This window comes from Geotrypetes seraphini, chromosome 4 (assembly GCF_902459505.1).
Source record: "Geotrypetes seraphini chromosome 4, aGeoSer1.1, whole genome shotgun sequence".
Taxonomy (NCBI): domain Eukaryota; kingdom Metazoa; phylum Chordata; class Amphibia; order Gymnophiona; family Dermophiidae; genus Geotrypetes; species Geotrypetes seraphini.
Genome location: NC_047087.1, coordinates 293,526,794 through 293,541,954, shown reverse-complemented (window position 1 = coordinate 293,541,954; position 15,161 = coordinate 293,526,794). Strand labels below are relative to the sequence as shown.

The following is a 15,161-nucleotide window of genomic DNA, read 5'->3' as shown; positions in this document are numbered from 1 at the left end:
TAATGTGAGACTAACAACACTTTTTTATGTCTAAACCTACAATATTGGGTATACAGACATCTATTTTGTTTTAGAACTCTATTGAGAATAAACACGTCTTGCTAAACAGCAAGTATATATTAATAAGTGGTTAATCCTTTTTTCCTTTTGATTTTGAATTTTCCATTTAGGAATCCCCAGTATAGATCTTATTTCTACAGTACTTCCAGTTTCTAGAAATTGTTCAAGTGTGCAGAATGCGGTAATTTTTAAAAATGGCTGCATGGTAACGATAACATTAATGCATGGTCATTAATGCAAAAAAAAAAATTAGAAAAACTGGTCATTTTACAACTGTGGTAAATGACTTTAGCACATGGGAAGGATCTGGATAAGGGTGTGTTAAGGCCACTTTTTGACACACTTAGTAAAGAGAACTCTTAGATGCTTGAGGTACCTCTGAAAATTTTAGTTCACAGAGACAAAAACAAGCTACTTAAATTTAGAGAACCATTACTTCATTTTTTGCCTCTTTCATTAAAAAAAACAAAACAAAAGGGGCATAACATGTTGCCTTACCTCCTCTGGAGAAGTCAAATCTTCTACTTCTTCTAGCATTCTTTCTACAAACTCTTCAGTTAACAATATCTGCAGGGAGATAATGAAACTGATAGAATCAAAACACTTCATGAAGCAACTGATTTCCATCAAAGTTCATAATATTCAGACCTCACTATCACTCCCGCCTTCCCATCGGAAAGAATACTTTGACTATAATATACTTTGGCAATCAAGCAGGTTTGTCTGAAAGTTTAGCACTCAGCTATCAATGTGACAGCTTGCTGCTCTAACATAACAAGCAGCCATAAAGCCAAACTTTGAGTCTGTTGGGCAGGAAAAATCTCAAAGTACAAGAGAATCCAGTGACCCAGAACAGCCTTTCTGAGGACCACAATTTGAGCAATCAGAAACACCACCAAAAGGACTGGGAGATTTGTAATCTACTTTGAACTTTTTTTAGGTAATTGTGTTCTTAAATTAAATTCTATAATGTGTTGATGCATTTGATCATATATGAGGCAAACTGCTTTGGGGTGTTTTTTTGCTGGAGAAAAAGGCAATATGTAAGCCAATTAAAATAATAGAATAAGGGAATACAATAAAAGTCAGTTGTGAAATACAAGCTCTTAAGACAATAATCCTCTACAAATTCCGGAAATAGGGAAGAGGCAAAATGCTACCAAAACATATCCTCCCCTATATATGAGAAAGTGACACTAGGGAGACAGCTCTCCATTATGTGTAACTATAAACACAAACTAAACAATATTATTTTCAAAAATATTATTTGAAAAAAAGAGGAGGTGTCAATGATTGTAAGGGCACTCCAGGCATTAATGTGAGACCATAAAGAGCCTCAATGGACTCAATTGTCACTAACAATTCACATCATTTTGCTCCTTTAAATATATGAGAATAATTCAGTGTAACTACTGATAAATAGGGTAATCAAAAGAAAAGAAACGCTGTAATTCACTGGCACCTTTAAATAGTGATCAACAAAGCTGATCACAACCCCACTTGATAAAATTATCGTATTTTCACGCATATAACGCACGCGTTATACACGATTTTTACAAACCGTGCATAACCTTGCGCGTTTTACAATTTTTTTTTTAAACATAGTTCCCCCCCCGACGTCTGATTCACCCCCCTGCAGGACCACTCGCACCCCCACCCCGAAGGACTGCTCGCACCCGCACCCCCACTGACATCAGAGAAAGGGCGGGACCGCCGGAAGAGGAAGCAGCGCAGACGCAGGGCTCACAGAAGGGCCGGGATCGCCAAGAGGAAGCAGCAGGACAAAGGTAGGAGCTTCTACATGATTGAGGGGGGTCGGGAGGCTGTGGGGGTGCGAGCGGTCCTTCGGGGTGGGGGTGCGGGTGCGTGCGAGCAGTCCTTCGGGGTTGGGGTGCGAGCGGTCCTACGGGGGGTGAATCGGACGTCGGGGGGGGGCATCAGGCTTTCAGGGTGGGGACAGGACTTCAAGGGGGAGAGGAGTGTCGGGGCGGGCGAAAGGAGAGTCGGGATGGCATGCGCGGTATATAAAAATTTATTTACATAAATTACAGTTTCCCGCGCGCTATACCTGTGTGTGCGTTTTACACGGGTGTGCGGTATACGAGTGAAAATACGGTACTTGCCTTAATTAACTGCATTAAAAAACTGAAAACAAAAATTAAAATAAAATTATATAATAGTGTTCCATTCAATGTTTTCCTTAAGAGGGTGGGCATCCCTCCTGCCATATTTAAGATTGGCGGCGGGGCACATCAGGTGGCAGGAGGAAGTGGGCATCCCTCCTGCCATTTTTTTGGGTTCGGGGAGGGAAGGGGCGCTGTTGGGAAGCTTTTTTTTTTCTTGGGCAGATATTTTGCGTATGTAATACATGCAAAATATCTGTGCCATTAAAAATAAAAATGCCTCCTGACAGAAGCCCCGACAGTAGTGACAGGAGGCTGCTTCTCCTGTCACTACTGTCAGGGCTCTGCACTGAGTGAGCAATTGAATTGGCGCGTTTGCGTGCAAATCATTTGCCTGCAAACTTGATAGTGAATCAATCGCTGTTTGAAAATCAGCCAACAGCAATTGAGTCGCTATCTTTAGTGAATCTGGGCCTTTGTGCAATGCAAGCACAGGAAGTATATGTATGTATGAGGTATAGATGAAAGGGAGGGGTACAAGTGATTAAAGAGTGTGTTAAGATTGATTGTGTACTATGATTATTCCCCAAACTGCTGTTGAGGACCCCTCAGTCAGTCTGATTTTCAGGATATGCCTTTACTGCAAGCAAATTTATTTCATGGATATTTAAAATCATGACTGACCAAGGATGCCTAAGTATAAGTTTAAGAAATAATTGGTTTAAGTAGAAAGTGTCTGCTAAATCTCAGAAAGTGGATACTGTAAGCTCTGGTATAGGAGTGGATAAGATTGCTGAAATGGTACCTTTGAGAGATCTCTCACTCTTTTCACTTGTGTTTGAATAGAACATGAAAATGTATAAGTAAAGAATGAAGCTTAGCCAGCTCCCTAATTTTGCAAGGGAGGAGAAGGAAATAGTTTGAACAAATTCTCTCTCAAAATATAATGGGAAGTGAGTGGAAAAAAATGTAGGCCCAGCCAGACTCATTCCTGCCCTTGTGGAGGCCTCTAGGAAGTGAATAAAAACCACTTGAGTGGGTGAATAACCTCTTTTGGACTTGTTCAGAATGTCAATAGTACTTTCATTTCCTGCTCACTGTGAATATCTTTAAGGAACATTTACTGTAGCTAATTCAACAAAATGTTTAGAAGTAGAGAGTTTCATTTAAGACTAGCTTCAGATACGAAAGCTAAGGGGTAAAGGCACCTGATGCCTAAAAAATGTTTTTAAGAGTTTTCACCAATGTTACAGTTGCACAGCATTTTAAAAACTCCAAAATGCAGCTGAAATATTGTTTTATGTAAATAAAATGTTCTGAAACTCAGCCAACTGAGGGCTCTCCAAATTACAACCCACAGACCAAGTAAAGCCCAAAAGCTGTCTTCATTCGGTCTGTGCAACCTAGCAGAGTGTTCGTGGTGCTGAGGCCTCCAGTGCAATAGTCCCAACAGCAATGAAAAACTAATCCACCCATTGTCAGTTAAGACATCCCTTGAGCCATGAGCCAACAGGAAGAAGAGTCAGCAGCATTGGTATTTTGGCTGAGGAGGCAAAAGGGTCTGTCAGTACTGTGCTATACATCAAAGAGGCAGCAGCAGGCCCTGTATCAGCATCGTGGTCATACAGCTGAAGAGGCGGCAGTGGGGTCTGTTAACATCAGTGATGCCGCCACAAAGCTGAAAAGGAGGTTGCAGAGACTGTGACAGCAACCACTGGACCAAAGAAAAGGCAGTATCAAGTGGCAGCATCAGTACACTGCAAGTACAGCAGCTGACACCAATGCAGCACAGCAGCTGACACAAAAAACAGCAAAACTGACTGTGCTATTAGCAGTACAAGAGATGCAAAGAGGAGAAAAGTAATTTTTAGACGGAAACCATTGAGGACAACGGGGAAGAAAACTGCTAAAGCAGGGGTTCTTAAACTTTTTGGGTGGTTCACGCATCCCTTTACTTGATCAATGAAACCCTCATTCTACATTCCTCAACCACTTGTTCACTAGTGACTACTGAGAGCAACATTTGTTGCTGTAACATGCTAACATGTTGTTAAAATTAGACTGTAATATACAGTTATACCAGCAAAGATATCTCAGTGCTATACTGCTAGATAAATTGTACATATTATTGAATAAAATGTTTACAAATGATATGAATGAGGAAACTTTTCGTTCATAAGCATGGCAACAATTATTCAGTATTTTCAACCATTAGGCCACAGCTCTCTCGCAAAAACATAGTCATGAAACTTGGAGAAGAAATGTATGAATGAAGTAAAGTACAGTGGAACCTTGATTTACGAGCATAATTCGTTCCAGAAGTATGCTTGAAAACCAAATTACTCGTATATTAAAGCGAGTTTCCCCACAGGAAGTAAGGGGAACTCGCTTTGATTCGTTCCACCTCCTCCTCCTCCCCCCCCCCAAGGCTACCAGTGCTGCTCCATTCCCCCCCCCCCCCGAGGCCATCGGTGCTGCTCCATACCCCCTCCCTACGATCCGGCATCCCCCCGCGAACCGGCATCCTCCCTCCCCCACTTGCGTCACTCCCCCCTCCCCGCGATCCTACATCCCCCCCCGAGCACCGAAATAACATCCCTTACCCCAATTTGGCACCAGCACCAACGAACAGGACATGCCAGTGCCCGAAGATCCTCCCTCTTGGATGTGCTGGGCTGTACGTCGGAGATCCTCCCTCTTGGCTGTGCTGGGCTGGGCCTTGAGCATTTGCGTGTGCTCAAGGCCCTTGGAAGATCATCCCATGGTCCAGGAAGCTAAAACGCTCTCGACAACACCATCCATGTAGCCACGCATTCATCTCCAGGATGCGAGCTTCTCTGCCTTGGCCTTTACCCTTGACAGGGAGGATGGATGAGAATCCTACCGGCACACCTGACTGCTTCACCTCCTCTCCCAGAGCCACAAAGTCATAAGAACAAAATATAAGTGTTGCCATACTGGGATAGTCTCAAGGTCCATCAAGTCCAGTATGCTGTTTCCAACAGTGGCCTATCCAGGTCACAAGTACTACTTCTACTAATCATTTCTATAGCATTACTAAACATTCACAGCTCTGTATACATTATATGCATGTACTTTCTCTGTCCCTAGAGGGCTCACAATCTAAGTTTTCTTTTTGTACCTGAGGCAACGGAAGGGTTAAGTGATTTGCTCAGAGTGAGGAGATGACGTGGGAATTGATCAAAGCCCCCTGTGCTAACCTCTAAGCTACTCCTCTACTCCAAGTACCTTTCTTATTTCTAATCTTAATGTATATTTTCTGTAAACCGCTTAGAACCTAACGGATGTAGCGGTATATAAGAAATGAATTACATTACATTACATTACACAAGTACCTGGCAAGATCCCAAAAGAGTGAAACAGGTTTTATGCTGCTTGTCCTAGAATTAAGCAGAGGATTTTCCCTAGTCCATCTTAATAATGGCTTATGGACATTTTTTTTTTTTTTTAAAACAAAATTAGTCAAATCTTTTCTAAACCTGCTAACTATTTAACACATTCTCTGGCAATAAATTCCAGAGTCTAATTACACAATGAGTAAAGAAAATTTTTTCAGCTTGTTTTCAATTTACTACTTAGTTTTTCTTTTTTTAAATTTATTTATAACCCGCCTTTCTCAAGGCGACTCACAATGCGTGCCCCCTAGTCCAGAAATTCTTGTTTGGTGTACATACCGGGCAAACACAAGTAGCTCATGTTGAATAGGAGCAGGCTGGCTATTAACTCTCTAGCTACTTGCTTGAAAATATTTACTGACATTTCAACAATGTGAGAATGAATGACATTATTGGACAAAGGTGCTTATTCAATTTTCTTTTGCTGTTCTTTGCCACAACCAAACTCTCTTTTGAAGTTCACACAGGGTGATTCAAGTCTGTCCAACTGTGTGCAGCTTTTTTTGTTTCTTGCAACTTGGTACAGCACTTCTATATAAGATTTCTGCATTGATATGATTCCAAGTTATGGTACAGTTCCTACTCCCTTGAAATGAGGTGGTTTTTTTTTCAAGTAATCTGAGATAAGTAAGTAGTAGCAGCAACAGCAGCAGATAAAGGCCAAATGGCCCCATCCAGTCTGCTCATCCACAGCATCCACTATCTCCTCCTCTCCTTAAGAGATCCCATATGCCCATCCCATGCTTTCGTGAACTCAGTCTGTCTCCATCATCTCTACCAGACAACTATTCCATGCATCTGCCACCCTTTCTGTAAAAAAGTGTTTCCTTAGATCACTGTTTCTCAACCTCTTCAAGCCAAGTACTCCCTAAGCCTAACAAATACCAACCAAGTAACCCCGCCCAAACTCCACCCCTGACTCCACCCTCCCATAATAATAATACTAATTGTAATGGAATTTCTTCCATCCATTTTTCATATACACATTATAATCTTATTTATAATGGTAACCACAAAATTATAAAAACACAAAGCACACTGTGCGGAGAGAAAAATGTTACGATTTATATTTGGGGGGTTTTCAAAGATGTCAAGGTATATAACTTTAAAATATGCAATGTCACCTCAGTAACAACTATAGAAAAACAGACAAATATAGTGCAAAATATAGACAGCTGTTATAAATTCTCAAAACTTACCTGACCATCGGCTGTAGAGTGGAAAACCAGGGCTGTTACTCTATTTAGGATAATTTTCTCATAGTGGAATGTATTATTATTTCCATGTCTTGAATCCATTTTTTTGTGGACTAAATAATTGTTTTGTATTTCTTATACATTCATGCATATGCTTATGTTAATTTTTATTTCCTATTTGTGTATATTCTGATCCTTTGTGAAGATTGTTATGCTTGATGAAAATGTAAAATTATAAATAAATAAAAATAAAAAAAAATTCTCAAAACTGACACATTTTGATCACTAAATTGAAAATAAAATCTTTTTCCTACCTTTGCTGTCTGGTGATTTCATGAGTTTCTGGTTGCACTTCTTTCTGACTGTGCATCCAATATTTCTTTCTTTCTCCTGCATGCTTCCTCTCCTCCAGACTTCATTCCATTCTGCAACCAACATCTCTCGCTATCCCTCCAGGAGTCCAACTTTTCTTCCTCTCTCATCCTCCAGATCATTTTTCACCACTGCCCACCAGCCCCATGCCCATTTCTCCTTCTGTCACCCCTCTCCAACACCATGCCACTTCTCTCCCTCCATCACTATGCCCAACATGCATCCCTTTCAATCTATCCCTCTGTTCCCTCTCCACCACCATATCCAACATTTTTCCCTCTCATCCTACTCCCCACACATCTGTACCTCACTCCTCTCTATGCCCAATTTTCCTCTTCCTCTCCCCATGTGCACCATTTCTTTCCCTCTCACTCATACACTCAGGCCCAACAATTGCCCCTTTCTATTCCCTCCCTCCTTCCTTTGTCCCAAGTTAGGAAGGAAGGTGGCACTATGTCCTGTTAGTGCCCCCTTTCTCCCTCCCTTCCCTTGTGTAAAATGGCCGCATTTACTGTTTTTTCCTATTAATGCCCCCTACCTTCCTTCTGTGTCCCGAGTTCATGCCCCCTCCCCCTCACTGCCTTCCAGTCTTTGTCCCACCCCCTTCCTTCCTCCCCTGAAGCTGACCCGTGCTGAAGCTTGCCTGCCCACAAGTTGACCCGCCACCAATTCCTCCTCCCCCCGATCTTCCGCCGCCCCCCACCAGCTCCATTTAATTATCCACTGCCGCAAGTCTGAGAAGGGAAGGGCCAGGCATGTGCAGCAAATGCACGCCACTGGCCCACAAGCTTTCCCGTCTGACGTCAATTCTAATGTCAGAGAGAAGGTCCGGGCCAGCCAAGCAGCAATTGGTTAGCCCGGAAACTTCTCTCCGTCAGAATTTATGTCAGGGGAAAGGCTTGTGGGCTGGCAGCATGCAATCGCTGCATGCGCCTGGCTCTTCCTTGTCTGGAGTTGCGGTAGCAGATAATTAAATGACGCTGGCGGCCAGTATCAGGGAGGAATTGGAAGTCAGCCCGCATACCCCCAACAGGCAGTCCATGTACCCCCTAGGGTACGCATACCGCAGGTTGAAAAATACTGCCTTAGATTACTCCTGAGTCTATCACCTCTTAACTTTATCCTATGTCCTTTCATTCTGGAGCCTCCTTTTCAAATTAAAGAGAATTGCCTCATGCACATTTATGCATGTAGGTATTTAAACATCTCTTCCGCCTTTCCTCTAAAATATATATATTGAGATCTTTAAATCTGTCCCCATACTTCATATGATGAAGACCACTGATCATTTTAGTAGCCTTTCTCTGGACCAACTCCATCCTTTTTATATAAGAAGAAAAGAATTGCCGCTGCTGGGTCAGACCAATGGTCCATCATGCCCAGCAGTCCGCTCACGCAGCAGCCCTCTGGTCAAATACCAGCACCCTAACCGAGACTAGCCCTACCAGCGCTCGTTCTTGTTCAGCAGGAACTTGTCTAACTTTGTCTTGAATCCCTGGAGAGTGTTTTCCCATATAACAGCGTTCCAGCTTTCTACCACTCTCTGGGTGAAGAACTTCCTTATGTTTGTACTTAATCTATCCCTTTTCAACTTTAGAACGTGCCCTCTCGTTCTCCCTACCTTGGAGAGGGTGAACAACCTGTCCTTATCTACTAAGTCTATCCCCTTCAGTACCTTGAATGTTTCGCTCATGTCCCCTCTCAATCTCCTATGTTCGAGGGAGAAGAGGCCCAGTTTCTCTAATCTTTCGCTGTATGGCAGCTCTTCCAACCCCGTAACTATCTTAGTCGCTCTTCTCTGGATCCTTTCGAGTAGTACCGTGTCCTTCTTCATGTACGGCGACCAGTGCTGGACGCAGTACTCCAGGTGAGGGCGCACCATGGTCCGGTACAGTGGCATGATAACTTTCTCTGATCTGTTCGTGATCCCCTTTATCATTCCTAGCATTCTGTTTGCCCTTTTTGCCGCCGCCGCACATTGTGTGGATGGCTTCATTGACTTGTCGATCAGAACTCCCTTTCCTGGGAGGTCTCTCCGGACATTCTGTATTTATGCATGAGATTTTTGTTACCGACATGCATCACTTTAAACTTATCCACGTTGAATCTTAGCTGCCATGTCGCTGCCCATTCCTCGAGCCTGATTATGTCACATTGCAGATCTTCGCAATCCCCCTGCGTCTTCACTTCTCTGAATAACTTCGTATTGTCCGCAAATTTAATCACCTTGCTCGTCGTACCTATGTCCGTCGTACCAGTCCGAGTGTTGTCCATTTACCCCCACTATGTTCCTATGATCCAGCCAGTTTTTAATTCACGTGAGTATTTCACCCTCGATTCAATGGCTCGCAATTTTCCAAAGTAGTCGTTCATGTGGAACCTTTTGAACGCCTTCTGAAAATCCAGATATACAATGTCGACCGGATCGCCCTTGTCTATCTGTCTGTTTACTCCCTCAAAGAAGTGCAGCAAGTTTGTCAAACACGATCTGCCTTTGCTAAAACTGTGCTGACTGGTCCTCATCAACCTGTGTTCGTCAAGGTGATCAATGATGCTGTCCTTTATCAGTGACTCTACCATCTTTCCCGGTACCGAGGTCAGACTCACAGGTCTGTAGTTTCCCGATCTCCCCTCGAACCTTTCTTGAAGATCGGCGTAACATTCGCCACCTTCCAGTCTTCTGGAATCTTTCCCGATTTGATCGACAGATTGGCTATTAGTTGAAGCAGTTCTGCTATGGTACCTTTCAGTTCCTTGATGACCCTTGGATGGATGCCATCCGGTCCCAGGGATTTATCGCTCTTAAGCCTATCAATCTGCCTACACACCTTCTCTAGACTGATCGTCAATCCTGTCAGCTTTCCGTTTTTGTTTCCAGCAAATAGCCTGATGGGTTCCGGTATGCTGTGTACATCTTCTTCGGTAAACACAGACGCAAAAAAATGTGTTCAGTTTGTCTGCAATTGCTTTGTCCTCTTTTAGCGCTCCCTTTATTCCATGGTCATCCAACGGTCCCATCGCTTCCTTCGCGGGTCGTTTCCCCTTAATATATCGAAAGAATGGCTTGAAGTTTTTCGCCTCCTTAGCTAATTTTTCCTCGTAGTCTCTTTTGGCCCCTTTTACCGCCTTATGGCATCTGTTTTGATGTTGTTTGTGCTTGTTCCAGTTTTCATCCGTTTTTGACCTTTTCCATTCTTTAAATGAAGTTTTATTGTCTCTGATCGCTTCCTTCACCTCTACAGTGAGCCATGCCGGTTCTTTGTTCTTTTTCCTCTTGGATCCCTTGTTGATAAGCGGTATATATAGATTTTGCGCCTCGGTAACTATGTCCTTAAAAAGGGACCAAGCTTGCTCTAGCGTTTTTACAGTGCTTATCCTCTTCTTAATCTTCTTCCCTACCATGAGTCTCATCCCTTCATAATTCCCTTTTCGGAAGTTCAGTGCCGTGGCTGTCGTTTTGGACCAATGTTTCTCCCCTGCGTCCAGATTAAAGTGGATCATATTGTGATCGCTGCTTCCCAGCGTCCCTTCTATTTCTACATCTTGTGCCGCTCCTCGCAGGCCATTTAGAATTAAGTCCAGAATTGCATTTCCTCTAGCATCCAAGAACTTAGTCTCTCTAATGCAGCCGGAGGTGCCTAGGTTCCAGTCTATTCCCGGATAATTGAAGTCACCCATGATAACTGTGTTGCCTTCCTTGCAGTTGCGTTTAATCTCGTCTGTCATTTCTCCGTCAATTTCTTTGGACTGCCCTGGGGGTTGATAGTAGATGCCGATCTTCGTTTCCAGGCTATTTGTTCCTGGAATTTTGACCCATAGAGACTCTAACTTATCCGTCAGTTGTGGCGTGTTCTCTCCAGTAGATTCAATTTCCTCTTTGACGTATATGCAACGCCCTCACCTTTTTGAGCCATATCTTTTTGACAGTGTGGTTTTCAGAATTGTACACAATATTCTAAATGAGTTCTCACCAGAGTCTTATACAGGGGCATCAATAACTTCTTTTTCTACTGGCCATACCTCTTCCTATGCACCCTAGCATCCTTCTAGCTTTCAACATGTTTGGCCACCTTTAGATCATCACATACTATCACATCCAAGTCCTGCTCTTTCGTGCACAAAAGTTCTTAACCCCCTGTACTATTCCCTCCGATTTTTGAAGCCAAAATATATGACCTTTCATTTCTTAGCATTAAATCTTAGCTGCCAAATTTCAGACCATTCAAGATTCGTTAGGTTATTCCTCGTGTTATTCACACCATCAGGGGTGTCTACTCTATTGCAAATTTTGGTATCACCTGCAGAGAGGCAAATCTTAACTGACAGCCTTTCAGCAATATTGCTTACAAAAATGTTAAAAAGAACAGGTCCAAGAACCTAATCTTGAGGCACACCACTGGTATCATTCCTTTTCTCAACCAGTTCCTAACCCAGTCTGACACTTTGGGGTCAACACCGAGGGCACTCAGTTTATTTATTAGGTGCCTGTGTGATATACTGTCAAAGGCTCTGATAAAAACTAAATACATCACACATCTAGTGCACGCCTTCTATCTAATTCTCTGGCCACCCAGTAAAACAAATTCAACAGATTTGTTTAAGATCTGCTTCTAGTGAATCCATGTTGCCTAGGGTCCTGTAATCCACAGGATTCCAGAAATGTCACTATTCTGTGTTTTAAAAGTGTTTCCACAGAAGTCAGACTTATCGGCCAGTAGTTTCCTACTTTTTCCTTACTTCCACTTTTGTGAAGAGGGATCACTTCTGTCCTTCTCCAGGCCTTCTCCCTAACTTCTTTCAGTACCCTTGGATGTTCAGCATCCAGCCCATCACTTTTTCTACCTTTAGTTTAGCTAGCTCCTCATGAACACAATCCTCTAAAAATCAGTTAGGCTCTACCTCACCTCCATCCCTACTTGTGTTTATGTTCTGCAGTTCCGATCCCGGTGCTTCAGCTGTGAACACTGAACAGCAATAATTTGTTAAGTAATTCAGCCTTATCTTTTACCAGCTTGTACATATTTTTCCCCTTCACCTTTGCACTTCTTCCTATCATTAATATACCTAAAAATGTCTTGTCCCCATTTTATTGTGTCAGCTATTTTTTTTCTTCCATTTGCATCTTTGCTTTCTTAACTACTCGATCAGACTCTCTTAACTTTTCCAGATATTTTATCCTCTCTTCCCAAGAATACCTAAAAATTTACTTCAAAATACTGGTTAAGTACCACTCTTAAATGTTTCACTGTATGTATGTACATAAAGTACTGTATGTTCTGCTATAGGACATTTTCAGAAAACCACCCCAATTAGAGAGTATACTTGATGAGCTAAAAGCTAATTTAGTGTTCTTCAAGAGAATTAAATTAAGCAAATGTCATTCTTTTTTCTTGCACTATTTGAAGAGTGCCCCTGTGGATGTTCTAAACAACCAGGTAATGTCTGTTTGGATCTTCAAAGCATTCAGATCTACGGTGTCCCAAGAAAGTTTGTTTGAACCTTTATAAATATTAATTTTATCCCGAGGAGTTTTGTGCCAAAACCTGTCAGTATGTGTCATTCATTAGGAATGATGCCATGAATCATTAACTGCAGAACTGCTGCTTCTCTTACACAAAAGGAAATTTATTCTGCCCAAAGGTGTTTTATTTCAGATTACCTACAAAGCAGGCCTTGACAGATTTTCTTTGAATTTAGAAGCCAGTCTAAAAACTTAGGAGCCAGCAGCTAAGCTCTCTCTTGCCTCTCCCGCCTCCCTACCAATGTCCCCACTGATGTTTGAGGAGAGGGAGCACTTTGCAGTAAATCATGAGGGTTATTTTCCCATTCTCTGTATATACAAAAGGGAGATTAGTTAATCAGTACCCTAATATGCCACTGCACAGTGCTAGCAGAAACCAACAATAACCACTACTCTGCTGCCCCAAAGTATGCTGTCAACAGCATATGATCACCCACCTGATAGCAATGCTAGAGGCATTTGATTCTTGGCTTCACCTAACCATGGCCCAAGCTCCACTAGTCTGCCTGTCTTTCTCTCACACTCTTTTCCTTACCATCCGTTCCCCAGTGTGCACCTCTTTCTCCAAAACCCAAGTTTACTCCCAGGACTTAGGCCCCTTTCCCTAGTTTTTTTCCCACCTAATTAACCAGCTCAAGCCAGCTGATGTAACACTTAATAGGCAGCTAACACCTAAGTTCACTGCTAATGCTCCCCTAGTTGTCTTCTCCTCAGAAAAAGGCTCTCTTGCATCTGTACCACACTGCTGGGCCTCAGCGAGTTTGAGTCTCATAAGGCATGAACAGCTTATTGAAATCCCTAGCACTTAGGTACCATGGTGCCTGGAATTTGTCAAACCCTGTCATAAAATGGTTTTGCTGCTTTATGAGACTTTATTTTTAAGTTCATTAGATTCTTGATATACCTCCTTTCTGTGATGGAGACACACATGTATAATGCCTTTTAGTATAATGTCAATAAAACTCTGCTATGTAAATAACTTGTGTTTAGAAGTGTGATATCTTTAACACTGTTTATGTTCCAACACCAAAAGATCCTGTCTTTAGTGGTATCAAAGGAGACAGTGTCTGGCTTCAAACCCACTTCACACCACCTCCAAATTTTCTTGCCCATATGAGGAGCATCAACTTTTGGCTTTCAAAAATCAACATTATCCCCAGCATGCTGCTTCATATCAAATCTTTCTATTATCATGCACTTCAGTTTTTTGACCAACTGAATGAGTCAATTTCACTTTTTGTCCAAATGTTGTCACACTATTATATCACCTGACCATAAAACTCCAAATTAGCTAGCAGTCTTAACATACTATCCAAATGTTTTTTGTAATTAACGGATACCTCCTGGTCTTTAACTTGCCTAACATATTCGCTCTCCTTTTCCTTCTCATTTGCCATTCTCTTTCTTTATGGAATAGATAAGCCATCATCCCTTACAGATGCCCTATTTTGAGGTCCACAAACTCCTTGCAAAATTGGGAGTACAAGAGTTTATGATATTATCTTCTATTCCTGTTACGAACTGAAGAGGTGATTTTAGAAAGCCTTTCACGATGTAGAACCAGGTTTTACATGTATAGAAATACATTTTTCAAATAATGCACAGGATACATGTCTAAAAGTATATTTTTATATGGCAATTCTCAGAATATAACTGGGAAAAGTTCAGGGTTTAAAAGTATGCTCTTTCAAATGCAAACTATATAATAGGGATGTGCAGGGAAAATGCTTGAAGTACCTGTTTGTAAACCGCTTTGAGTGTGATTGTAAAACTACAAAAAGGCGGTATACAAGTCCCAATTCCTTTCCCCTGTCCCATTTGTTTCTTTGGTGTGCCTGAGAGTGTCTGAGGAATGCCTTTCTTTTTGAGAGAAATATACCTAGCTCATTGCTGTTCCTTTGGCAAGAACAGTTGATTATGGAAGCCCTGAATATGTATACCCTAGAGGAAAGGAGGGACAGGGGAGATATTATTCAGATGTTCAAATACTTGAAGGGTATTAACATAGAACAAATCGTTTCCAGAGAGAGGAAAATGGTAAAACTAGAGGACATAATTTGAGGTTAAGGGGTGGTAGATTCAAGAGCAATGTTAGGAAAGCCTTCTTTACGGAGAGGGCGGTGGATGCCTGGAATGCGCTCCCGAGAGAGGTGGTGGAGAGGAAAACAGTAACGGAGTTCAAAGAAGCGTGGGATGAACACAGAGGATCTAGAATCTGAAAATAATATTAAATTTTGAACTAAGGCCAGTACTGGGCAGACTTTCACGGTCTATGTCTTGTCTGTATATGACCGTTTGGGAGAGGATGGGCTGGGGAGGGCTTGGATGGGCTGGAGTAGGTTTTGACAGAGATTTCAGCGGTTGGAACCCAAGCACAGTACTGGGTAGAGCTCTGGATTCTTGCCCAGAAATAGCTAAGAAGGAAAAATTTAAATGGAATCACGTTGGGCAGACTGGATGGACCATTCGGGTC

General features: G+C 42.2%; 1 protein-coding gene across 5 annotated transcripts in view; it reads right to left on the bottom strand.

The window, feature by feature from the left end:
- The window catches only part of SUFU (SUFU negative regulator of hedgehog signaling), a 244,438-nt gene that overhangs the window by 28,483 nt on the left and 200,794 nt on the right, over window positions 1-15,161 (bottom strand). For all 5 annotated transcript variants that reach the window (XR_004539049.1, XM_033940100.1, XM_033940101.1 and 2 more), the window contains exon 11: window positions 559-627. Coding sequence is in view for 4 of the 5 variants with exons in the window: in XM_033940100.1 (XP_033795991.1) it covers window positions 559-627 (69 nt within the window). In the remaining variant the exon portion in view is untranslated. The remainder of the gene's footprint in view (window positions 1-558; window positions 628-15,161) is intronic.